Source organism: Diadema antillarum, unplaced genomic scaffold (genome assembly GCF_040938485.1).
Source record: "Diadema antillarum isolate AM-2024a unplaced genomic scaffold, OU_Dant_1.0 seq00000648_RagTag, whole genome shotgun sequence".
In the NCBI taxonomy this organism is placed as follows: Eukaryota; Metazoa; Echinodermata; class Echinoidea; order Diadematoida; family Diadematidae; genus Diadema; species Diadema antillarum.
In genome coordinates this window covers 488,814-515,197 of record NW_027271562.1, presented here as the reverse complement: position 1 = coordinate 515,197, position 26,384 = coordinate 488,814, and the positions used below count along the sequence as shown (strand labels likewise).

The window sequence follows — 26,384 nt, the reverse complement described above, 5'->3', positions numbered from 1 at the left end:
AATCTTACTGGGTGGGGGAAAATAATCCTTCACAAACTGATAAGATAGCTGATAATGACCAGGTTTCTTCATCATCACCCATCATCAACCTTAATTCCAACAAAGTTTCCATCAAGAACGGTGCAGGGTATCATAATACCATACTTGTTAGCTGAAAACAGTGTACAACTAGAGCAGTGAGAAATGAAAGCACACCTTAATTGCCACTTGACTTTCCTCCAAATTCTTGCTTTGCCAAAACATTAATTTTCTATGCTCCTACTCATTAATTTCTTCAAGTCAAGTGAAGTGTCAAAGATTCCCCAGTCAAATTTGCTTTCACAAGTATCTACTCTGAGAATGATACAAAAAGAAGGCTCTCTCTGCTAAGCACCAACAGTTCAAGAGCTCCAGCATCGCGGCATTCTTATCGTGTTAGTGTTGATTAAGTTGCTCACCTGAAATTCCAGGAGTTGCAGCAATAATAGAGGCAAGGGCAACATGGTCTACAACATCTTCCAGAGAGAAGCAGTGTCTTGCTATCAAGATGGCGGTGAATACGGCAATGTTGTCATGGATGGACAGGTCACTCACCTATGAGATGAGAAAATGCAATGAACATTGTCAGAACTACGAAGTATGACAGGTATGACTCTGTTTAATAGTTCCAATACAATTTGAGATGAATGTACATTGTAATTGACCTGAAAATAGCTTTTTTTCCCCCTTTTTTTTTTTTTTGCTTTAGGTTCAAGACCTTTCGCAAATTGCTTTATACATGAAATGGAAAAAAAGATTAAAAAAGAAATATATGTTTTGCAAACACATCCATAACTATTCTTATCTCTTTTGACCGCTCCCTTCAAATAACCAGCAGAGCCCCAGAAACCACCTTTCTTTTGTTTGATGTCACAACTTTTCATCATGATTGTCTATCACACATAGTTAGTATAACATGCAGCAGAACAGACAAAAAATGGGGTCCCTCACTGGAGTCGATGTCCGAAAATCTGACTTACGTCGACGTCGCAGAGGAGGTCGTTGAATCCACAGCTGTGATTGGACGAGCAGCAGAGTGCCTTGAGGACCCCCAGCCACTCAGAGCTCAGCGTGGTGCAGCTGGCTGTCAGCTCAGCACACATAATTGACAGGTTATTCAGTCTTGGGGGGAAAAGAGGTTAGGTGAAGGAAGATTTAAACTTTGTAAAATATACACTTAGACAGACCACTACATCACAGAATTTGTAATGGAAACTGTGCTATGAAGTAAGGAACTGTCACATTGGACCCTACTCAACAAGAAACAACATCTCTATTCAGAAGAACATTCATTTTTGGGGGGTTTTCTTGATAGTTGTGCCTTGCAATATTTCTATTCACACACAAAAGTCTACAGAAAATAAATGCTTGCTTCTCCCTTATGCAATTCTTACTAAGAGTCAGTCAATTATAGAACCCTTATGAGGAGAGCTGCCTGTGATGTCCAGAAAGAAAATGCTTTGACAATAAGTGAACTAATAAATTACAACACATAACTTAATTTTTCTGTGGCAGGACATGACCAAAGACAATACAGCTGAAAGGCAACAGCACTGAATCAATAACATCGGTGAAAAGCTCTCTTTGTTCGAGCTTATATTCTGTATTCTAATTCAACTTTACTCTTCTATATTAATGTGCTCAAAAACGCCTGTATGAAGCACTATATAAATGTTACGTATTTATCATCATTCTGTACTAACTGGCAGAAACACTCATAATATGACAAGTTTTAAGACCTCTGTGTATGCAATGATAAATGAATGAATGAAAGTGAGAGAATAAATATAGAGGTGAAAGGGGTTCGTAATTGGTAGCTCAAAGCTTAGACTCACTTTTCTGGTGATGCATTGCAAATGGCAAGAAGGGCATTGCACACAAAGCTGTATCGATCGGCCGGACTGTCGTTCAGCTGGCGACCAAGGGAGGAGTGCTTGAATTCTCGGCTCCTGGTGATGGTGGTGGTAATTGTGGAGGATGAAGAGGAGGAGGAGGAGAAAGAGAAGGAGGAGGAGAAGGCAAAGGAAGAGGAGAATGGGAGGAAGAGATGGAGGAGGAGGAGGAAGATGGAGGAGGGAGGAAGAAGTAGTAGGAGAAGGAGGTGGGGGAAGAGGAGGAGGAGGAGAAGGAGGAGGAAGAGGAGACCATGAAGACAATATGAGAACATCATATTTTCATGTCCCATTTGTGGTACATCTCATCTCTGAAGCTCTGTAGACAGTGCATATTTTCACATATCTTTTATATCATGACTCTAAAACCAAGGAATGCAGGAGTGAGAATTTGTTTAAATTTGTTTAAATACATGATATTTTGATTTGTATTGTACAGGTATTCAGCAAGCACATTCTGCTTTGAACAAATTTCCCTAATTTTGTTGTATTTAGAGAAGATCCTTACTCATTTTGTTTCAAAATGCTGAAACCACTTACTGTATTGATTCTATTCTGGCTACACAGATTACCTCTGGTATGTATTTAGAAACACTAAATTGTAATAAGAAATTGAGTACATGATGCGTCAAGTGCACACTGCTGTAAATTATCAATAACATCATATCACTGTACATAATGCTAACCCTCATCTACAATGACAAATTTTATGCAGCGACATCAATCATCTGTACTCAGTGTTAACCCTAACTTACCTGGGGGGGGGGGGGGGGGGGGGCCATAATGGCCCCCCCCCTCGACGAATTCCGTGACCATTCCGGCGCGCAAAATTTTTTGACCGCGCCGCTCGCTGACTTTTTACTTTCAAGTCTCGCGCAACTTTTGAGACCAAATTTGTCGCGCCCGGGCATACCGTTCCAAAGCCACGCCCCTTCAAAAAATTTTCGTCAACCCCAAAATTGCTCAAAAACATGATTTTGTGTACAAAGTCAATACAAATTGTGTTTTTTCAATTGATTCATATAAAAATTCATATTTTTAATTTTAATGGCTGAAATAAATTTATTTTAGTATAATTATGCTTCTAAAGATGTGTATGACAAATTCTGCTGAAAAAAACAACAAAAAAAGTTCGAAAAAACAAGGAAATACATAAAAAAATGCTAAAACAATAAAAAACATAAGAAATTAATTTTGATACTGAATTTTTTTTTACGCACAAATGCTCGGAATGTCACTAGGAATATTTACACCAAATAATAGCATTCCATAAGCTTTTATAAGCCAATTACAGACGAAAATGAGGTTTTTTGCATATATTTGCATAATTAATTAATTTGAAATAGAAAATGCAAATTTTTTGAAAATTTAACTGACCAGTCTTGTAGATTACATCCGGCTTTATGTTCATGCAAAATTTTGCGGCAATCGCGCGATCAACGGCCGAGATCTGAAGGGGGGGGCCATAATGGCCCCCCCCCCCCCCCCCCCCAGGAATTCAAGCTTGCTAAATAGCCCAGGTAAGTTAGGGTTAAGTACCCATGCCAAACCTCCAACTTTTGTGTCACAACCTCTAATGCTGTGGCAATGACATGTAACTAATGTCTTGATACAAAATGCCTGGTATATCAATAACATAACATTATTCCGAATCAATCACTAAGACATACATGCAAAGATGAGCGAAATATTGACAAGAATCAATAAAGGAGAAATTGGAAATTTTTCAAAGGGAGCAAATCATCTAATAAATATCATGTTCTGAGAACATTTTAACAATGGCTCTCCCCGCGATGTGAATAACAATTTCTCCTCCACACCACTGCTCAAGTGGTGTTTACCAAGAGCTTAGATTTTAATGCCCTTACGCACGACTCACTATGACACCTCTAGATTCTTACTTGGGGTTTTCGATGAACTCCTGCATGAAGTTCTGGTTCCACATCAGGTTGGATTCGGAGGGTTGGATGCTGGTGTAGAGGGCCTGTTTCACCTTGTTGGCTACGCTGCTGAACAGGTCAGAGAACTTCGACTAATGTGCAGAAAAGAGAGACAGGGGGTGGGGATACATGAATGTGTCTAATAGGTAGTATGTATGGAAAAACACAAGACCAACATATCCATAAAATGAGTGAGTAGCTGGATGTTGGTAGAGGAACTGAGGTAAGGGACTGTAGAAAATAAATAATATATAATACCAAATACAATAGCTATACAAACACAATAGACAGACAGATAAATACACTGTAGACAGATAACTAGCTGGAAAAACACATAGAAAAACAAATAAACATATAGATAGAAAGTTAGACTGATAAATATATACACAAACAGATAGACCTATAGATAAATAGATAGGTACACAAACAAATAGATACATAAACAAATGGAGGGATAGATAAACAGATGGATTGATAGATAGATGAACAAATAGATAGGTAAATCGATACATAGATATGGCTAGAAGGATAGATAGATAAACAGATGACCATACAGATGTTAGTTGATACACTGGTAAACAGATACACTGCATTTGAAGATGATTATTTGAACAGAGAATGGGAAAAGAGCAAACTGGGTCCAAAAGGATGAGAAAAGGAAAGAACAAAGGGAAAGATGGAAAGAACATGAATAAAAGACAGAAAATCAGAGACATTGCAAAGAGAGATGCAAGGTGAAGGAGTGTAGGCCATAAAGTACTAGATCAGACATAAACGTCTCATCTGCAACACTTTGCATGTCTTGAGTCACACGAGGGAGCCTCCTACCTTCAAGTGACTGCATGACGTGTACAGATCATAGAGGTAAGCCAGGATGCAGCGTTCCGCTGATGTGCAGTTGGTGACGTTGCTCACATGTTTCACAACCCCGCACAACCTGCAAACATAACATTGCATTGGGGAGAAAAAACAAACAAACATATAAATGGAGGTGAAATGGTCACATGTTCAAATCATAGGCCGTTCCTGTCATGCATGCACTCTGGCTAACAACATGACAGATTGCAATGATGAGTTTACGGCGGCAAGGGCCTCAAATCACCTTATTAAGATCGGAGGACACACAAAATTGCCAATTTCGGAAACTGTACAACACTACAGTTCACTTCAAAGATGTTTGACGTGTAGAGAAAATTCCATATCTCAACCACATAGCAGCATTATAGCACTCTGACATGCACATTATTGTGCTTTTTACCCCCACCCCATAAAAGGAACAGGAAAAATAACACAGAAATTAAATAACAAGAAATGTCAAACATTTGTAGGATCAATTTAAATGCTTTGTCCACACAATAATAGCTGGTATGCTTTCTTTGAGAAAACTTCCAATCAGCTTGTCATTTCGACTAACTTCTGCAAAACTGCAAGGAGTGCACAAGAAAATTTAATGGATAACAGTATCTGTGGAAGATCTCGCTTGATAGTGTACTGACACAACAGAAAGAATGTCACATTCCAGCATCATATCTTGCCATTCTTGAAGTGGAACAAATCGGACCACACGGGAGTAAAATTTGCCAGAATAGGAAATTTTGCGTATTTCCCATACTTTTCTTGTAACAGATATTCCTCAATTAAGGAAATAAATCCTGAATCAAACTTCATCTTTTCTGGACAAAAGGAGAGAGAAATGCTTGTTCCAATAATCAATCATTTAAACTAGAAATGTCGCTCTGGCGACTGGTATGCCTCCGCCATAATGCATGATTTTCCCAATAGGTCTAGATACATGTAGTACATGTGGACAATGTGTGATTACATTTTCACAAAATTGGCAAAATATTGAAATGACAAGTTTGTCACAAATGTGTTGAATGTTCACCTTCCTTGACCTAGGTTTAATTGGATGAATAGGAGAGCATGTATCTAGGTATTTAAGGACTTGAACTTGACTTTGACCCATTCATACATTTAGGCATTGAGTAATTTTCAAGGTACAGGTGTGGAGAAAAAGTGCAATTTCTGAATTGAATAGTAAATTGTTACCATTTTCATCTGGCCCTTGACCCTAAAATTCATAAGATAATCACTTTCAGGTAGGACATACATAATATGTACTAAGTTTCAAGATAACTTGAGCCACTTCCGAGATATGGAGGAAAAAGTTAGTTCAGCACTTTCACTTGATCTTTGACCTTTTGACCTTTGAGGCAAAAAAAGAAGAAAAAAAAAACTTCCAGAGAATTTCTATTAGGTTACACATGCATACACCAAGTGTTAAAAAAAAAAATAACCCTGCTGGCATTGCATAAATATGAAGGAAATAGTAAAATTTTGAAGTGTTGCACTTGACCTTTGACCCCTGACCTTTGACCCCATGAACTCTACATTCTCTAGATAATCACTTCCAGTCAGTACATGTATATAATATATTCCATAAAGATACCTTGAACAATTTTCCAAGGTACGGAGAAAAAAAAAGAAGTTTTAATATTCTTACTTGACCTTTTGACCTTTGACCTTTGACCTCATGACCCAAACTTTCACCAGAGAATCTTAATTGGGTAATACATGTATACACTAAGTTTCAAGAAAATATCTTCAGGCATTCAATAGATATGGTGGAAATAGTGAAATTTGATGTATTTGACCCTGACCTTTTGACCTTTGACCTTTGACCTCATGACCCAAACTTTCACCAGAGAATCTTAATTGGGTAATACATGTATACACTAAGTTTCAAGAAAATATCTTCAGGCATTCAATAGATATGGTGAAAATAGTGAAATTTTATGTATTTGACCTTGACCTTTTGACCTTTGACCTTGAGCATGTGCACCCAAAAGTTGATAGGCACAACTTCACCCCCTAATACACATACATGCCAAGTTTCATTAGGATACCTCAACAGGTTTTGATAGTTACCTTGTCCACAAAATTCATTACGGACGGACGGAAGGACGGACGGACGGAAGGACGGACGGACGGACAACCCGAAAACATAATGCCTCCGGCACCACTTCGTGGCGGAGGCATAAAAAAAGGAGGAACAGTTGATAAGTGAGCTGCATCACTACAGCTATAGAATGATAGGTATCTTGAGTAAATGTGACCACCCAGCTTGAAACCAACAAAAAGTAGGCCAATTTGAATTTCCACATTTCTACATAGTATAAAAGAATAAGCACTAAGCTTCAAAATGACATTTAACTTGCCAAAATTGGACCATCCTAACCCATTCCAAAAACAAAAATGATTCAAATACAACATAATTTGGGAGGTGCAGTTTCACAGAAAAGGGGAAAAAGAGGATTTAAAGATTGGAGTCACTAAGGCATGCTGAGCAGAAGTATCAATTTTCCAGTGAAAAGCAGCACCTGTCCAAAAAACATGGCCTAGAAAAATTGTTAATATCTTGATATCGGTTTTGTTTTAGCTGCCAAATTTTGGCAGTATGTAGAGAAAAGATAACTCTCCCAGGTAAGACAAACTTTAAAAATCTGTGTTGGTCAACTATACAAAGGGGATCACATTTATCTCAAGCCTTTGGCTTTCTTTGTGAACTCCCCAACACATTTTACACTACATATATTTCTGTTTTTATGATCATCCATAAAGTGAACTGAATTGAAATTAAAACCCAAATGATCTATTTTGGTCGATTACAGAAAATCTCAATCTGTGACTTGTTGTTGGTTTTGAGCTGGGTGGTCACAAATGATAGCAGAGGATAGTGAGGGCTCACAGCTCAAAGACGATGGCCGTCTGCTCCGGGAAGACCAGGAGACAGGCCTGGAACCGGCGGAGGACAGCCACGATGATCAGACAGAGACTGGTGCAGAAGCTACCAGCCTGGGCAGACTTCTTCCTCGTCAGTTCAGCATCCACGCCACTCATTTGGGACAGCAGCTACGCAAATAGTAAAGAAGATAGCATCTCGTACAGAAACACGATAATCTCATCAGACTGACATGAGAACTTGTTTAACCCACTGAGGATAAGGTGATTTTGCTTTAATATGCATTTCTCATAGACATTTGCTAAAGTATACTCAGGACTAGTCTTCAATTGATTAAATTCCGTTTGCATTATTCACATGATGTTTTGGTCAAAATATTATGTACATATGAGCCTTGTATTTCCATTGCATGTGTTAATTAAAAATATTTCATAAAGTAAGACTGCACTGAACTGAATGAAATAAAGAGTGCAATCATACAAACACCAAAGACTGGTGAGACACAAAATTTTGTTAGAGATTCTGTTTACTGCAGTTTTTTCTTAAGGTGTGCAGGAATTATCCCATCATCATATCTCTTGTCTGTATGCTATCAATCCTGAAATCTGTGCACAAACCCATTCTAAATCAAATGATTGGTGTTGTCATATGAAGCATCACACTTTGAGCAAAGAGAACACACTAGCAGCTGCTGTAAGAAGGTGGAACTTCGAAGTAGGAGGCTGCCATAACAGGTCTACAATACTGAATTGGCATGAAGATGAGTTAGCTAACCCTCTGCATGCCACTTTAATTTCTTGTCCATAGGTGTGTGTGTGCATGTGTGTGTGTGTGTGTGTGTGTGTGTGAAATTTGTGCATACATTTGACCCATTGGCATAGAAAGGATTAAATGGACAAGAAATGAACAAACCTTGACGGCAAAGTCCAGCAGACCATTGATGTTCAGGGAGTTCTCCAGCAGTTCAAACACCAGTGACACCTGGTCAAAGGTAGGAGGGGAGTCCCTGTTACCCTGTGTGAAGGCATGCACCTGGTCCAACACCCCATTGGCACAGGATCCTGCTACAATGTGCTGGTCGAAGTAACACAGCGCATGGAACCTCTCCAGAGCCCCCTCCTTGCTGACGGCGGGGTCCTCGGTAGACTTGGACAGCCTCTTGCCCTTTAACCCTTCACCCCTGCCACCGCCGTGGGTCAGGACCCGCAGGAGGTCCTTCTGCACCTGTTTGGTGTGTTGCCGCGCCTCGGTGCGGGCACGGCCAAAGCCGTACAGCAGCACCGAACGCTGGTTGCTCTCGTGGTAGCTGGAGCCGTCCTCGTTCGGGATGGGGAAGTGGAGGGCGTAGAGCTGGTGTCGGTTGACGCGCGGCGCCTCTGGAGACGGTGATCGGTACTCGGCCTCCGACTTCTTCTCCTCGTCGCTCTTCTCCCCGTCCATTGGGCTGTCCTTCTCGTCGTCTGAGATGTCCGACTGCGAGTCCGACTTGGACTGGATGGACTCGAGAAACTTCTCCTGAAATGATGCAGATTCCTTACGAGGGGGAGGTGCAGGAGCCGGTGGTGGCTTATCGTCAAGGTAACCATAGTCCTCATTATCAGAGGAATCTTGCTTCTCTTCGCTGTCATCCTTTACCTTTTCAGAGATGACAATGCAAATGCACTTGTCAGTTTATTCTCCGATTAAACCCTATATGCAAGACACACTTTCATGTCTACATCGCTCACACAACCATTCAGCGAAATACCCATATTGTTGCCTTTTTATACTACACTGAAAGGTACACCCAATTGGTATCTGTAACAGATTTCCTGTTAATCACTCCTGTTTTGATGCCAAATAAAATGTTTTAAAATATCAACAAATAAGACTTAATACTCTAAACTAAATAAATACCATGAATGATTGCTATATCTGGTAAAAGAATAAAGCCACTCTCTACATCTGACTCTGAATTCGGGAAATCTTGGATGGTTTCACTATACCTCGTTTTTCTCCCCGCCTCCGCGATCTGTCCGCTGGCTGCCGGGAGCACCCATGAAGGCTCCCGTCACGGGGGCGGGGCTCGGCGCGAGGTCGCCGCGGGAGATGAGGGTGCACATGTAGGCATCGTGGGAGAACACCTCGCAGCGGATCAGCTCACCAAAGAGTAGCACCAGGTTGGCAAACGCTTTCCTGTCATCTGTCGAGGAACTCTCTTCTGAAATTGATGCAGGAATAAATGGACACAAAACAACTCATCATTACTGTTGACAAATAGGACTAATTCTGGCAAATGAGTGCTGCCTGTCTGTACTAACCCCTTTAAATCTTGCTATTAGAATTCACATGGATCTAATGAATGCAATCTTAGAGCTTTGGTCACTTTTTTCTTAAATACCAAACCTTTTCTCCAGTAACAGCAACTGGGTTGGAGTGACTTGCTAAATCACTTGTTGTTGTTGTTATTTTTTTGACATGACACGTCATGTACTGATGATAGCACGGCTCTCTCACAGAGCAGTAGCAACACTGAAGAGGCTACCCTGGATACAGAAGACCATACTATTACTGTTATTATAACTATAATTTGCAGCATACAAAATAGACAAGGAATATTCCTCAATTGACATTCTCATAAATGTGGCAACAAATGTAGCCTAAGGCATATTTACTGCTACAGATACGAAAAGAAACATATATAGTTTACAAATTCGTTGGAGGTCTTCAGGCCCCGTCATCAACTACAGCATAAACCATCCCAAGCAGACAATATTTGTATACTGCTCCTTTCTTGGTCACTGCTTGCGTTCTCATAGTTAGTGACTTATTACCTCCGCCAAGGGAGGAGGTTATGTTTTCGTTACCGTTGATTTGTACGATCGTTCGTTCGTTCGTCCGTTCGTTCGTTTGTTTGTCTGTGCGCAAAATAACTCAAAAGGTATTGAATGGATTGGGATGAAACTTGTAGGAAAGGTTGAGAATGACACAAGTAACAAACGATTAACTTTTGGTAATGATCCGAGAATTTTGGGGGAATTTATGAAGGATTTTTGATATTTTGGCAGGTAGGGTCAATGAACTTGGGAGTTCAGGCTGGGCGTATTTGAGGTTTGCATGCGTGCACTAAAGTGCGTGCCCTAGTTTCTGCTAGGGCGAGGCGCACCGTGCATCTGAGGGTTTATGACGTAACAAAGGCTTCTATATTGGGGATCTCGGGCAATTTTTCAGTGGGTGGAAATCACTGATCTCCATATGGAAGAGCAAGATCATCGATGGAAAGTAACTGCTTGGCGGAGGTCTGCACTCTCGGAGTGCTTTTCTAGTTATTCAATGCTACTATGTGGGAGCAAACAATTCTGCAAATTCTAAAGCGGAATATTTCTCACCAAAGACAGGTGCCTGTGTGTCCAGAAAATGTTGTAAGAGATTCTGGAAAACGTGCGTGTTTGATGTGGTGGGCATGGGTGAGACAGGTGCCATCTCTTTCTCCTCCATTCCCTCTGTTTCAGCCGTTTTCTGCATAAAAATCCAGTGTGAAGCGGGTCATACACCAGTCTCTTGAGACTGACACCACACAGGGTCGTGGCACCATTGTGAACAGAAATAAACTCATTGTGAGGTTGACAACTGAAATACACCTGAACTGCAATTACTTGGTGAAAATTCTTGTGAAAACATACATTGTATCTCCAAAGCAGTCATTCCAACAAATCACTGGTTGAATTGTGGAAAGGGTTTCTTAGCTTTCTTTTTTTTTTATGTAGAGCAAAACTTTGCTCTTAAGTGAAGCTTGCATTACTTGGTGTCCTCACACAATGGCATTTGTGTAATCAATGTATGCGCATAGGGGGAAACAAACTATGGGTAGATGGAAAAGGCCAAAGTAGTACTGCTCTGCAATACACAGAGCACCAACATGACGTTCTGATACAGTTCACTGAGTATGAACGACATGGGTATGTACTCGAACAAACAAATGATATTGCACCACTAAAAGACAACTTTTCACTGAATATATTTGCGGATCAAATCTAAATCAGACATATGTCTGTTCAGCACTGGGACCGTTCTCCCCCACCTCAAACTCTACGATACACTTCTCTGTAGAGCTGGCAACTCACCTCAGCCTCCAGCTCTATGACATATTTTTCCAGGAGTTGGGCGACAACGAGGGCCCGGTGCTCGCTTGTCCTTTCGGGGCTCACGGCCCACTGACATAGCAACAGCACCAGGGGGTCATCACTCTGCAGAGGCTGATGTAGGGAAGGATGACAATGAAGGAATAAAAAGTGTGATGAGTAGATCACTCAGAGGTAAGACGCAAATGAATACTAATCTTTACATAATATCAATCTGCACACATTACACTACAACTTATTGGCCTGCTAGTTCAAGTTATAATGGTTGGTTTGAGTCTGTTCACAGTCTTGGCCTTGTAGTCTGGCCTAATGTAAATGCACCGTCCACATTTGAGTATGTGAGGGTGTGTGTGTGGGTATGTATCATGTGAGCATACACTGAATATAATGGTCTTCCGCTATCGCTGATGAACCTGGGGTGGTATTCTGTAAGGATCCTAGGACAGCTCTCGCTCCTAAATACGCGTTTGGTATTCTGTAACACCGCGCGTAGGAGGAGAAATAGGATAGTGACGTCAGGGATCCTTATTTCTCTCCCAGCTTAGGATAGGGGCGTAACTTGATATGTTAATTAGATGTAATTAGATGTTAATGACATCTTCCATGTGGTATTCTGTAAGCACAAGTAGGATCAAGTTTAGGAGCAAAAATAAGGATAGCCTCTAGGCAATCTTTCTCTGGCGATTATGCCGGGCTATTGCGTATATAGACCTACTGACGACCCACTGTCTCTTATTTTGTATGTTCATAAACAAGAAAATAAATACATGAATCGTATAACAGAGTTATCTGTTCCTCTCATACTTAGGATTCTAAAACTGCAGTCTATAATGTTCGAAACAATTGTATTCTTTATCTAGCTGGTATGTGTTTATTTGTTTGTTGTTCGCCATTTTCAATTCAATTCACACTTCATTTTATTCGGCACAAAATAAACAAGAGACCCGCGGGTCTAGCGCTCACCCGAGTATCGCAAGTTCACCTTTCACGCAGTCACTAATCTAAATTATTCACAGCTCTACCAAAATTTGATGAGGCATTCTCAAGTGGAAGATGAAAATGTACAATAAGGGCCCAATTTTTTCAAGATTCCTTAATTTGGGGGAATTGGGGCCCCCTGGGGCCCTCTGGGTGGGGCATGGGGCCCAGTTTGATAAATTGAGATCCTGACCACCTAGGGATGCTACCTGCCAAGTTTGACAAAAAACCATCATGAGGTTTTCAGGAAGAAGATGAAAATGTACAATTCAGGCCCCCATTTGGACCCTTCCAACCACCCCCCCCCCCCTACCCCCAAGAGGGGCACCCCTGGATCTCCTATGAACAAACTTGAAACTACAGTCATTAATGTACTCACTCATAGTATTATCTCAGCTCTATAACTTCTGATTCTAGAGAAGATTTTTAAAGATTCCTTCATTTGGGGGGTTTGGGCCCCCTGGGGGCCCCCTGGGCGGGGCATGGTGCCCATTTTAACAAATTGAGATCCTAACCCCCTAGGGATGCTACCTGCCAAGTTTGGTGAAAATGGGTCATGGGGTTCTCAAGAAGAAGATAAAAATGTACAATTTAGGCCCCATTAGGACCCCTCCTCACCCCCCCCCCCCCCCCCCTGGGTCCCAAGGGGGGCACCCCTGATTCTGCCATGAACAAACTTGAAACTACAGTCATCAATGTGCTAACTCATAGTATTAACCTAGCTCTATCACTTCTGGTTCTAGAGAAGAAGATTTTTGCGGATTCCTTAATTTTTGGGGGTTTGGGCCCCCTGGGGGCCCCCTGGGTGGGTCATGGTGCCCATTTTAACAAATGGAGTTCCTAACCCCCTAGGGATGCTACCTGCCAAGTTTGGTGAAAATGGGTCATGGAGTTCTCAAGAAGAAGATGAAAATGTACAATTTAGGCCCCATTAGAACCCTTCCCCACCCCCCTCCCCTGGGTCCCAAGGGGGGCACCCCTGATTCTGCCATGAACAAACTTGAAACTACAGTCATCAATGTACTAACTCATAGTATTAACTTAGCTCTATCACTTCTGGTTCTAGAGAAGAAGATTTTTACAGATTCCTTAATTTTGGGGGGTTTGGGCCCCCCTGGGGGCCCCCTGGGTGGGGCATGGTGCCCATTTTAACAAATTGAGTTCCTAACCCCCTAGGGATGCTACCTGCCAAGTTTGATGAAAATCAGTCATGGGGTTTTCAAGAAGAAGATGAAAATGTAAAAAGTTTACGCACGACGCACGACGGACGACGGACGACGGACGACGGACGACGGACGACGCACGACGCACGACGCACGACGGACGCCGGACGAAGGGCGATCGCAATAGCTCACTTGAGCCTTTGGCTCAGGTGAGCTAATAAAAAGTAGTTAAGTACATTATGTACACAATAACAACAAAAGTTATTATCATAATTATAATTAATATTGTAATAATGATGATAATTATGATCATTATTAGTATTATCATTGTTATTATTATCATTATTAATATTATTATTATTATTATTATCATTATTATCATTATTATTGTCATTATTGTTGTTATCATTATTATTATGCTCAACGTCTGCCCGAACGTCATGCGGACGCAGTGCAAGTAGCCTACCTTCGCCGCCCACATTACGTGACCCTCGAAGTCGTTGCTATGAAGATCTAGTAACCAAAGAAAAAGAAACGTACGCAGTGTGCTTCTAGGTCGCGTGAAGAATAAAGCAAGGCCGTCGGAACGTTTTTAAAAGCGTGGGGGCCTACTTCCGGGTTTCATGAGCTAACATGAAAAAAAAAAAGGTCCTCAGCTCCTCTCACCCTTTTCATTTCTGGGTTTCTTCAGCTGACAAGCGAATAAAAAAGAAAAGAAAAAAGGTCTACATTGGAAAAACATAACCTTACCGCGCTCCGCACGCTTCAAGATCTATTTCTATTTGGAGCCACTTACGTACTTCCGGGTTTAAAAAACTGTGGGGGCCCAAAGTGATGACACCTTATGTATTTGTTTGTATGGTGCACAAAAAGTGCCCCCACGGCCCCCACGGCCCCCACGGTTCCGCCGGCCATATAAAGTACTAGTAACGCAACGATCCATACGCTCACATTATTGTTCAGACGTACGTAGTGTGTGACGCAACCCGGTGACCTAACAGTCCATGTGCATGGGTTAAAATTTTTTTTCCAAAAATAATATAGTGAACTTACGTGTTTATACGGTTACAGCTCGTTATTCCGAAGGTTCGTTATTTCGAAGGCTCTTCCAGTCCGAAGATTCGTTATTCCGAAGGTTCGTTATTCCGAATTTCATTTTCGAATTAACAAAACTTCGGAATAACGAACCTTCGAAATAACGTCACAAATGTTCGGATTAACGAACCCTTTTTCATTTTCGGATTAACGGACCTCTAGGTATGGAGAATTTGTGTGTTTTGGATTAACGAACCTTCGGAATAACGAACCTTCGGAATAGCGAACCTTCGGCATAACGAACAGCACCCGTATACAAGGATATCATGGAGCTATAGTAGCTCCATGTTTATATCTTTGTCTAATCTATCAGTAATCTCCTTTATTTATTCTGTTATCATTGCCCTGCATGTAAGTCTATACTACCATAAAGATAGGGGAGAGCTAGCGGGGTGAATTAAGTGGGACAAAAATTGTGATTTTATAGTTTCTCGAATCACTTTCTGATATTTAGAATGGGGCACACATGTATCGGACCAAGAGACTTTTGATGCTAGCCATATAACGGGTTGCTACGCTATATTCCTATAAGTCTCATATTTGTGTTATCACTGTTTTTTTTTTTCCTGGGAGAAGTGGAACATTGGTTTGGTTTAAGTGGGACAAACAGTAACTGTAAGCAAGACATTATTATTATAAGCATATCGATCATAGAATAATGTGAGCGCATGTGTGTGTGCATCTATTATTATTATCATTCTTTACATCTATTTAAGAAAATCTTATATAATTATTTTATAATAACTTTGCATTAAGGGCGAAGTTTGGCATGCAGTGATCATATCCCAGTTTACCCCAACATCCTCCAAAAGTTCAAAATTTGAGCTTATTTCTGCAAAAACTTTAAATGCAAATTACTGCAACTCGTAAGGTCACATTTATTATGGTGGGCTAAGTGCGTGCTAATCTAAATTGTATTCTTAACTGTAAAATTAGACTGACAATACATTTTTAACTCCTTAGTCCTTGCACAGTGAAGCGCATGTTTGAGCAATGTAGATCTTGGGCGCGCATTGCGTAAAATTAGCCAGATGATTGGCTTATAGATACTGCGCCGGGCGTGTCCTGTCTTTCCTCATTAATATTCATTATTCAAAAACGACTGTCCTAGGATAGGCTTAGGACAGGCTTACAGAATACCGATTTTGCCTGTCCTAAGGGTATCCTATTTTCTGTCCTACGCGCGCTCCTAGGATCGAAGTAAGGATTGCGCTTACAGAATACCACCCCTGCATTTTTCAGGTTTCCTCATGTGGTCATGTGGTCATGCTGATCAACAATTAAGCTCCATTCCAACCAATTCCTTTTGTTCATTACTTCGCTCTTTGTATAAATGCTTGCATAATGCTCGAAAGCACCTTAGTTTTAGACAGTCCCCTAAAAATTTTAAAGAGGCTCAAATCATTTGCTGTTTGTAATTTCAATACATATAACAGAAAAGTGGGAACCAGCATGTGGTTAATCCTTCATAGGAAACTAAGCCAAACATGTCCCTATAAGGACAGAAAACAGCAATAAAAGATCAGGAAGACGCTTGGCCAATACAATATTCATCGCATAATCGGGCATCTGATAATCGGGAACCTCGCTTAAATGACATACGCTTCCCAGAAACATTTCCAATGCATGTTATTTTCACTGGATAATCGGGCGGAGACCTCTGATAAACGGGACAATTTTTCTTCAAGTGATCTTTGATTTTGTTGATATTTTACACAAAAAATCTACCAAAATACCACAACAATATTTCAAAGATTCCCTATCAGTTGTTGTTTACATCGAACTTACAAAGCAAGCTTCGGACTGGTGTGTTTTGACCTCCGTCCATCCAGTACACGTACATGCGTAGCCACGAAAGCGCTGTGTATAAGTATCCATGCCATTGCCAAAGACATGCTTTCGCGAACATTCTTCTCCCCTACATAAGCAAAGCCATGTGCTGGCTTGCAATTCCTACTCACATCCAATAAAAAACATGCCTCGCTCACACGGCTCAGGCTGTGTACATTGTTTAATCTCAGCCATACACTTTGAGTTCTGGGTAATCATTTCCCATGGTTGTGGATATGAATTTATACGGAATGCCCTACATGTCCAAGAATTGTATGAATGTTTAAGAAAGTGCTAGCTTTTAATCCACATATTTTGTGTTCGAAGAGAGGTGACAGAAGAAGAACCCGGTTGCGATTACTCTACATCATTGCGAGAATGCAGGGAGAGCTAGAGGGTCGCGCCGAGGGGTAGCGTGGCTGTGTATTCATGTACATGTACAGTACGTCAGTATGCATGTGTGTGTGTGTGTGCACTACATGTACATGTCGTATGTCGTTAGTGTATGGTGAGTGCTAATCGCGAAATCGGGCACCCTGCTTAAAGGGGCCGTGTTTACTACTCCCAACCTGTCCCGATTATGCGATGAATACTGTACATGTTTTATAACTTCTATGCCTAAACCACAAACAAGCACACACACATACACACAAATAATAACTAGTCAAAGTGCCTAATTTCATGCAAGCAATGACTGAATGACAAGATGTGTCGGTATGCAAATCCACAACATTCCTTTCAATAATCTCGTCTTTACCTGGTCAAATGAACACCAACAACAGCAGCAGCAGCAGTAACAGCAACAACAACAACAACAACAACAACAACAACAACAACAACAACAACAACATCAGTAGCAGCAGCAGTAACAGCAACGACATCAACAATAACAACAACAACAACAACAACAACAACAACAACAACAACAAAAGTGACACTCTTCGTAATCTGCCACATCAACGGCACATATACACCCCTTGATGCTCACCTCAGGTGATTCCTGCTTCTGGCTGCTGAGGAAAATTTTGTTGTAGAGGGCGTCGACAGAGTTGCTAGCATCGCAGCGGTCAAAGCAGTGGCAATCCAGGACTTCCAGTGTGTGCAGAACCCTGGTGATGGTGTGTCCTGTCCATAACAAATGCAACATAATGCATAATAATATCAATAAATGCCAAACAAAGGCATATTCACTGTACAGATTGAGAGAGAAATCTGAATAATGCCCGTTTGAATCGATTCACCGCCAACAGGGGCACATTCGAAAACCACGAATAGCAAGTGCGCATCAAAGCGCAAGCTGATTGGTAATGGTCAACTACAGTCACGATTATTCAGCTGTGTATGTATTTACTTGGATGTGTAGTTTGATCCATTATGGTTCTACCCCAAGGACCTGGATATTTTTCACTATTTGCCATGAATTATCATACCATGCCAACAGAAAAACAAAAAGAAGTCTTAGATTTTTGCACTTGTGGTGAAACCGTATCAACGTTATTACCATACACTTCAGCTCATTATGCACCCTTTTTCTTGATGTATACCAACTTGTACTCTGAGACCTAATTCTCTGTTAAGTAGCAACAGAAAATATATATTTACACAGGGCAACATAATAAAGACTTGTGTAGACTGGTTCACACACATAGCCTGCCAAACCTAAATACTGTGGGGGAATCTCATGTAGATTCACAGTGGTAAATAAATATTTTGTAACACTACTACCAACTCTTTTTGGACCTCATCCTAACCCTAACCAGAGGTTGATACAAGAGCGGTCATTGCCCTCTGACCTTTTGCCGACTCCTGACACTTGTCCGATGACCACCTGACCTCTGCCCTCCGACTCCTCATCTTGATCTGGTTCTCAGACTGACGGACACTGGCTCGGATCTGCAGGAGAAAGAGTTGGCTGGTACGTTGGCAAGGTAACTTTGCAAATCTATTCTTCTCACTGTAAAAGCTGCTGTGATATCCTTACGCATACTTGGGATTATGATCAGATGGCTGTGTCTTTTAATAACTTGACATTGTGTTCAAAGTATATAACATGTTCTTGGAGTGGCCTTTTGATGCAATGTCAAGATGTCATTTACAATGCAGACTTTGCACTGTGCACAGAGAATTCTTTGTTCAGCCTGCTCCTGTAGATTTTTAGCAGATAGATGAACAACTGCCAACTCACATTCTACCAAGCAATGTTCCAGGACAGACAGAAGCAACGTGGATTAACTATCTTAACAGATAACATTTTGTTACATACGTCTGCAAAAAAAAAAAAAAGAATAAAAAAGAGCGAAGTATCTATTTGTTGATGGAAATGACATAATTTGACTTTAGATGACAATACCGAAGAACAAAAATTGGATTGGAATCTAGAGCCGTCTGCTAAAGGGTACTTAAAAGCATACCACTGCACCTCTTCAGCATCTCTGACATTAAAGGCATTATTTACCATTTGCAGATGAAACAAAAACCCAGCTTTAGTGCTTCAAAACACTTTTAAAATGTGAGTTAGGGATAGAAACAACCACTGTACAAATTTGAATCTGTACAATCGATGTTAAGTATTAAAAACAAAATGTGAACAATAGTTATGACAAAACTGTTTCTGGAATACACCGTCTACAGTTATGGTTTATTGAGAAAAATAGTGATATCTAATTATATTGTAGGCTCTACTGTGAAATCTGTATATGGTAAGATGTTTTGTGATGCAACTGACCTATACATATGCATCAAATGTGATAACTCATTAAACACTTTTTTAAATCACTTCTCCAAATGGTAAACAATACTTTTAAAATAACCTACCTGATGATTCTGCATGGGGATGTTGCCTGGCAACGGGAGGAGGGATGGAGGGCAGGGCAGGATGTCCAGGGGGGACCCGGGCACGCTGTAGTTCTTGCTCTCCCCTAGGTTGATCCATACCAGGGCGCTGGGGCAGCGGAGAGTGATGGCCTGGAGGATACAGCTCAGCCCCAGGATGATAGAGTGGTGGTGGGGGCAGCTGCGGAACTCGGCCAGGATGCTGGCCAGGGCATTCTGGTGATGGGGTGGGGTGCTCGAGGGCATCTGAACACTGGAGTATTTCAAATGTGTTTCAAGCATATTTCAAAGGAATACAAAAAGAGAAGACAAAGAAAGAAAATACAGATAAAGAGTTATCTGTGTGACAAAGAGTTGGACTCGGAAATCCTGATTGGTTTTGCTTACCTTTTTATACCGAAGTTATTCAAAGTGCTGTAAGTGATACTTGTGGGAATTTTTTATCAGACAAAAAGTAACATCTATTCAGTTATTCAAAGGTTTATACAACTGTGCTTTTGGAATAATTTCAGAAATGTTTTCTAAAAGGGTTTGAAAATCAGCACAGTTCTCTCTGCTTTTATTCTTTCTAAATTTCACACCAATGATTCAAGCCACTTAGGCGTGACCAATCAAAATTGTGTTGCTTTTGTAATATTGTTCCTTTTTTTATTAGTAGGTGACACTGAAAAGTAAGCATGCTGTTGCTTTGACTTGATGCTGCTTACTCACATTTCTACTCCAATAATATCAATCAATTACCGGCAGAATATGGAAGCTGTGGGAAGAAAATCAGCTTGTTACCAGCAATGCCCACATTAAAACTAATACTCTTGGCCTACAAATGATAAGCCACTTAGCTGTAACCACTCAAAATTATGTTGATATTGTAACATTTCTTCTTCTTTTTCTCTTAGTAGGTGACACTGGAAATCAAGCATGTTTTTGCTTTGATTTGATGCTGCTCACTCACATTACTACGCCAATCATATCAATCAATTACCGCATTACCGGCAGAATATGGAAGATGTGGGAAGAGAGATGAAAGATGTGGGGGGGGGGGGGGGGAGGAGAAAGAGTGGAGAGCGGAAACAGAGACCAACGGACTCACTTGCTGGACGTGTTCATGTGAGGCGACTGGGGTCTGGATTCGGAACACATCGTGGTCAGGCGCCGAGCGCAGACGTACGCCAGGCGACGGGAGAGCATCTGACTCTTGACAAACTCCTCCAGGTACTGAGGCAAGAAGGGGGCAGCAGGAAGCAAAAGGATTTACAGGTAAAGCCCTTACAAACGGAGGCAACAAATTCATTATATATGGTAATAATGCCATATCATCATGTTTATACAAATTGGCTGCATTGCATAGCCTTATTTGAATTTTTGCCAAAAAAATATTCATTTCATTTGACATGTAGATCTTAACAAGATCATAATTTTGGCAACTACTTACAGCACACAACTGGGACTGAAATACTTCACAGGAACAAATCATTCTCCATCTTCAATACTGTTTTCTTTAAAAGGGAATTTTAAGACTTTCCAGCTACTGTGGGAGGAGGGGGGGGGGGGCCTTCCAACAAATGCAGGCAAATATTTGCTTGAAAACGATGACTCACCGAGTCAAATTTGATTTAGGGTCATCGCAAGATGGGAAAACTTGAGTTGGAAAAATCTGAGATGCTCATCACTGGTGGGAACGGAACATTTCTGTGCAACTACAGCCTGGAGACAATTGACTGGAATTTAATGCATCATGCTGAGACACTCACTAATTAATTGTGTGCCTGGCAACTCGAACTCGGCGCTGCACACAAAATCAAAATATTACAGACGCATTTTCATGCCTGCTCCCCAAGTGAAAACATCTTGCCAATAATGTACTAAGTGGCATCAAAAACAAAAACACGCTAAACGAGGGCGGGTGTGCAAATAGGAGTTTTTACATGCACAAGTACCTTTTTAAAAGATGCTCTTAAATATGAAAAAAAGTTAAAGACAAACAAAAAAGAGAGAATCAGCTAAGGCATGTAGCATTTATTGTTCCTCATAACCAGTAAGAATTAAAATTCCTTGTTTGTTGCACTTTTCAATGTATTGCCTCTGTGGGATACAAAATAAACAGCATTCTATAGCCTTCCAGAATATTTGCCCATATATTTTATAGCCTCCCATCCCATCTTAAGATATACACATAAGCACACCACCCTTACATATAAAATATACATGAACAAGCAATAACACTGCAAAGTGAACAAAAATGAGAACCGAGAGTACCTTTAATAACGACACTATACACCAAGACAAACACAGCGATGAGAATGAAACAAGTAACTTAAGAAAAATCCATCATTAATTCATTAGTAGTTGTGAATATACTGATGATAAAACTTCAACAAATTTTTGCTGCTCAAGTCATATAGGATTTAACTACACAAATGGCTCCTCCGAGAAACAGTTTATAATCTTGGTAGTACCATCAGTTACCTCCTGCTTGTTCTCATAATATGGTACCAGACCTTAAATATTTTACGTATGAACAAGCAGGGGGCAATGGTTTTATCTTTTAAGTGTAATCTCATTGGTCAATTTTCTATGAAAACTTCAACCCCTAATTCATATTTCAGAAACTTTGGCCTACCCATCACTTAATGTGCTTTCTTGTCTTTTTTCTGTAGTCTTTATTATAGTGTAGCTGCTGCAATACAGTGCTACTGCAGTGCTGCAGCTGCCTGCTTGTAGCAAATTGTAACAGTTCCAAGTGTGTGCAGCTGTGATGTGCACTTGATGAACAACATGAACAACGCAAAACATGAAATGCGACGAGGGCAATAACCTCATTCGTATAATACAGGATATATTGCATGGTTAATTGACCAATCAGATTACAGAATTCACCATCAATAAAAGATAAAGACTGGTGTCTCGGCAGCACATCAGAGCCCCGCTTCACAAAACAACAAGTTTCAATAGTTGTTGTAAGCTAATGAAATCCTTGCATCTGACTGGCTGAGAGCAAATTTGTCATAGAAATGTGGTAGTTGTTACTGATAGCAAGTTTTATGAAATGAGACCCTGGAGTGGTAATTTTACAATAAGCACTTCACAACATCGCTCCTGATACATGTCTGAAATGATAGAGGAAAGGCTGGCTGACCTGTACGACGAAGGGGAGCAGAAACCGCAGGGTGCTGTCATCGTTGGACTTAACCTTCTCAAGAGTGTCTACCAACCAGGAGAGGTAATCATGACACTCCAGCATTCCCTCCTGGAGACAGAAACCAAAAAAACATATGCAAGTCTTTCCGTACATGATTTCTTCACTTAACCCGTTGAGGACGAGTTGAGTTTGCTACAACACGCATTTCAACGACACACCTCCCTGAGCATACTTGGGACTAGTCTGTAACAGGATGAAAACACAAATCCTTCATATTTATGACTGCTTACAAATTACAGTTTTAAAAAACATAGCCCATCAGCACATATATTGAAGAAGATGTCAAGCTGAAATTGATGAGGGAGCTGTAAATGTATAGATGAGGAGTCAATGTTCATGATAATCTGTTGAGCATGAGTTGATTTTGCTGCAACACACAATCCTCATGAACACCTGCCCAAGAACACTCGGGTCTTGTCTTCAACGGGTTAACATGTTCAATGTGTTTGAGCTTCAAGAAGAGAAGAGGTGATATCCTTTGTTGATGGGGGGGGGGGGGGGAGGCACGGGTAAGGGGAATTCAGACTGTTTCTCACCTGATAGAGGTACCTCGCCAGCTTGGTTGTGTACTGCCAGAGTTTGACGCACTTCTCCAGCTCCGTGTTGCGGGCGAAAGCGCTGCCCCCCATGGTCCCCGACCCCATCCCCATCGACCCCATCCCGCCAAGGGAAGTCGCGGCCGAGGTGGCCGACGACGAGGTGGGGTTCATCGACGAGGACTGCGATGCGGAGACCAGGGAGGCCGTGTTGTTGTACTCGACGATCTTATCCAGCTGAGATTTCAGGAACTTGGTGATGTGCTGGCACCAATCTGAAAAGAGAACCAGGGAATACTGTAAAACCAGAAGCATTTGAGGCATGAAACTTGACTCGAACTGGGAGCAGCTGCCTTTTTCATCACATGAAACTTTGGGGAATTGCCATTGGCATTCAAAGCTTTGTGTAGACAAAACCTTTCCTGTGCAGTTTACTTTTCCAAATGTTAGCTCCTCACAAAATTCACGAAAATTTCACGCACATGAAAATTTCTGGTTTTGCAGCAGGCTAGTTGGTGTTACGTTCTGCGCATGAGAAGACAAAGGTCATCAGAAAAAAGCAACATAAAGAAACACACAGTTGTAATGAACAATGCCATCATCAGTCTACTTATGACTTTATTCCTGGACTTGGTAAAGTTACTCTCCTGTGTACATATTATAGCAGATGATCACAATCTCAGACTCTGACAGCAATTTGTCAAGCATTTCTGGGATTTTTGTGGGGTATATTTTTGTTTATTCCGCCTGTGGGTCAACAGCAGTCAAGCATTTTTGGATCACTTATCCAGCAGACTTCCACCGGATCATATACATTTCAGGATTATCTAGGACTGTATTAAGTCACCTCAATACATGTATATTTGCTGTGTACATCAGCACGATCGTAATAAAAATATGATACATTTATGCCCAGGTATAAGTATCACTGGGGACTGCTGTACTTTGTATACTTTATGTTTTTGCCATCTGTACGTAAATCCTGTCTTTTGTTTGTTAAAAAGACACTTCATGACAAGGGAAACTACCCACTATAATGAATTGTGTTCACTTTAAATCATATATCATTTTGTGCTGTTACATCTGGTCTGAAGTGTGTGGTAACACTACCACTGGAAGACATGTTAAATGAAAATTCACATCTGTGTGAGGCATTGTTTAAAATTCAATAGGGTTATCTCACAGACAGCTGGAAAACCCTATGAAATAATTTTTGCTGTATCTTACACTTTTCATATGATGGAAATGTCTCAGAACTACAAGTATGTCACACTACCAGTCATCTGTGCTGTTAAAGCAATCACATGCGTGAATGTTCATGAGTTTAATACTATAAGTAAACTGCAGCATTTAGAAGATATCTGAAAAAGAAAGCTGTATTTTGGCAATGGGAATGCGATGTTGTGTGTGTAGCAACACACATTTTCTATCTTTTAGTTATCATCTTTTTGTTTCCGTTTAATCGGTAGAGGTGGTGCATACAAAACATACAGTTATGTCACCTTTCTGTAAATGCCACATTTCTCTACCTGCTCTGCTGAAGACATTTTGGAGGCATTTTGCTACACAGTGTATGCATGGCTCGACACTAACTTTTTTGTTTGGTGCCCCGATGGGGCCACCAAAATCCGAAATTTCAAATTTTTGGTGGCCCGAGAGAAAAATTTGGTGTCCCGAAAAAAAAAATAATAAAAAAGTCCTTTTTTTAGATAAGTCAAATATTTAAGTTTTATGATAAAAAGAATTAGAAGTTGGACATATCTACTCATAAAAAAACTTCAACAAACTTGCAACACTCACTCTCAGGCACTCAATCAGTCCTTTTCATCCATCCTTTAAACAAATTTAACTGCTAATTTCCGGCACAAAAAGTTATGAATTTATTGACATACTTTTAAAAAAATTTTGGTGGCCCAAAGTGGGCCACCAAATTTGCCCTTTTTTAAAATTTGGTGGCCCGACTTTCATTTTTGGTGGCCCCGGGCCACCGGGCCACCGTTAGTGTCGAGCCCTGGTGTATGTCATACCCATACTGTGACTGTATGTACAGCTTCTCATTCGCCATTCACAAAAATGGTTGCCATTTCTGTGCTAAAATTCAAGAATCTTGACGTCCGAGGTGTTGTATAAAACAAATAGTGTATGGGCTTTACTTGTGCAATGGAACAAGATTTCGCACTCGGTGAAATATGAGGTGCACTATTCCAACTTGCCTTCGCATCGTTGAATAGAGTGCCTCTATCTTTCACCTCGTGCAAAATCTTGTACCATCACACTCCTTACCATTCACTACCTGGTATTTGTGTATTAGATAAACTCTCAGATGCTCTCTACCAATTATTTGAACACTTGCTCTCATATTGGTTGACCCAGACTATGCAATATTTTGTTCCTTAATTTTTGCAGTAATGGAATCTATCGCTTACAACTACATAAGCACAGTTACCTCAATACTAGTATATAGAAAGAGTAAATACAAAAGTTCCAGGCTGCCTTGCATATTGAAATGAGTTGTAATTCCTAATAACTGTTTTGCTATTTTTCTTTATCTTTAATGAAAGCCAAATAGCCAGCAACATTTACACCCAGCAAAATCCACCTGACTCAACAAAGCCTGTTTGTTTTTGTTTTTGTTTTATTTTAGTCTAAACACTGCTGACAAACCACCTCACATGCACACAGCAGGAGTAATCACCACATCATAAAAGGATCGTATAGTTTTGGTTGAGGCCGAACTTCAGGTTTCTAACAGTTTTGGGTGAGATAATGAGAAACCTCCTATGAAATATGAAAGATTATGTAATTCCAAGAGGCATTCAACGTTATTTGATGAAAATTGGTTTTGAAATGGCTGAGATACCCAAAACAGAGTAATCCTAATAAAAGGTGGGACCCAGCTTTTATTACGATCACTTTATTTTACTTTGTTTTTGGATGTCTCAGCCATTCCAAAACCGATTTTCATCACATAAACTTTGAACATGTCTTAGAATGGTGTGCTCTGCACTATTTCATAAGTGATTTCTTCGTATCTTGCA

The 26,384-nt window shown here is 40.6% G+C and overlaps 1 protein-coding gene across 1 annotated transcript in view; it reads right to left on the bottom strand.

The window, feature by feature from the left end:
• LOC139736452 (mediator of RNA polymerase II transcription subunit 12-like protein) overlaps window positions 1-26,384 on the bottom strand; it is a 93,134-nt gene that overhangs the window by 27,397 nt on the left and 39,353 nt on the right. The window contains exons 7-22 of the mRNA XM_071647202.1: window positions 23,347-23,621; window positions 22,748-22,858; window positions 20,702-20,826; window positions 19,594-19,864; window positions 18,573-18,672; window positions 17,768-17,904; window positions 11,696-11,827; window positions 10,961-11,090; window positions 9,578-9,792; window positions 8,505-9,227; window positions 7,599-7,762; window positions 4,679-4,787; window positions 3,812-3,942; window positions 1,854-1,967; window positions 999-1,140; window positions 438-573 (exon numbers count right to left, since the gene is read on the bottom strand). Coding sequence (XP_071503303.1) covers window positions 438-573; window positions 999-1,140; window positions 1,854-1,967; window positions 3,812-3,942; window positions 4,679-4,787; window positions 7,599-7,762; window positions 8,505-9,227; window positions 9,578-9,792; window positions 10,961-11,090; window positions 11,696-11,827; window positions 17,768-17,904; window positions 18,573-18,672; window positions 19,594-19,864; window positions 20,702-20,826; window positions 22,748-22,858; window positions 23,347-23,621 — 3,015 coding nt within the window. The remainder of the gene's footprint in view (window positions 1-437; window positions 574-998; window positions 1,141-1,853; window positions 1,968-3,811; window positions 3,943-4,678; window positions 4,788-7,598; window positions 7,763-8,504; window positions 9,228-9,577; window positions 9,793-10,960; window positions 11,091-11,695; window positions 11,828-17,767; window positions 17,905-18,572; window positions 18,673-19,593; window positions 19,865-20,701; window positions 20,827-22,747; window positions 22,859-23,346; window positions 23,622-26,384) is intronic.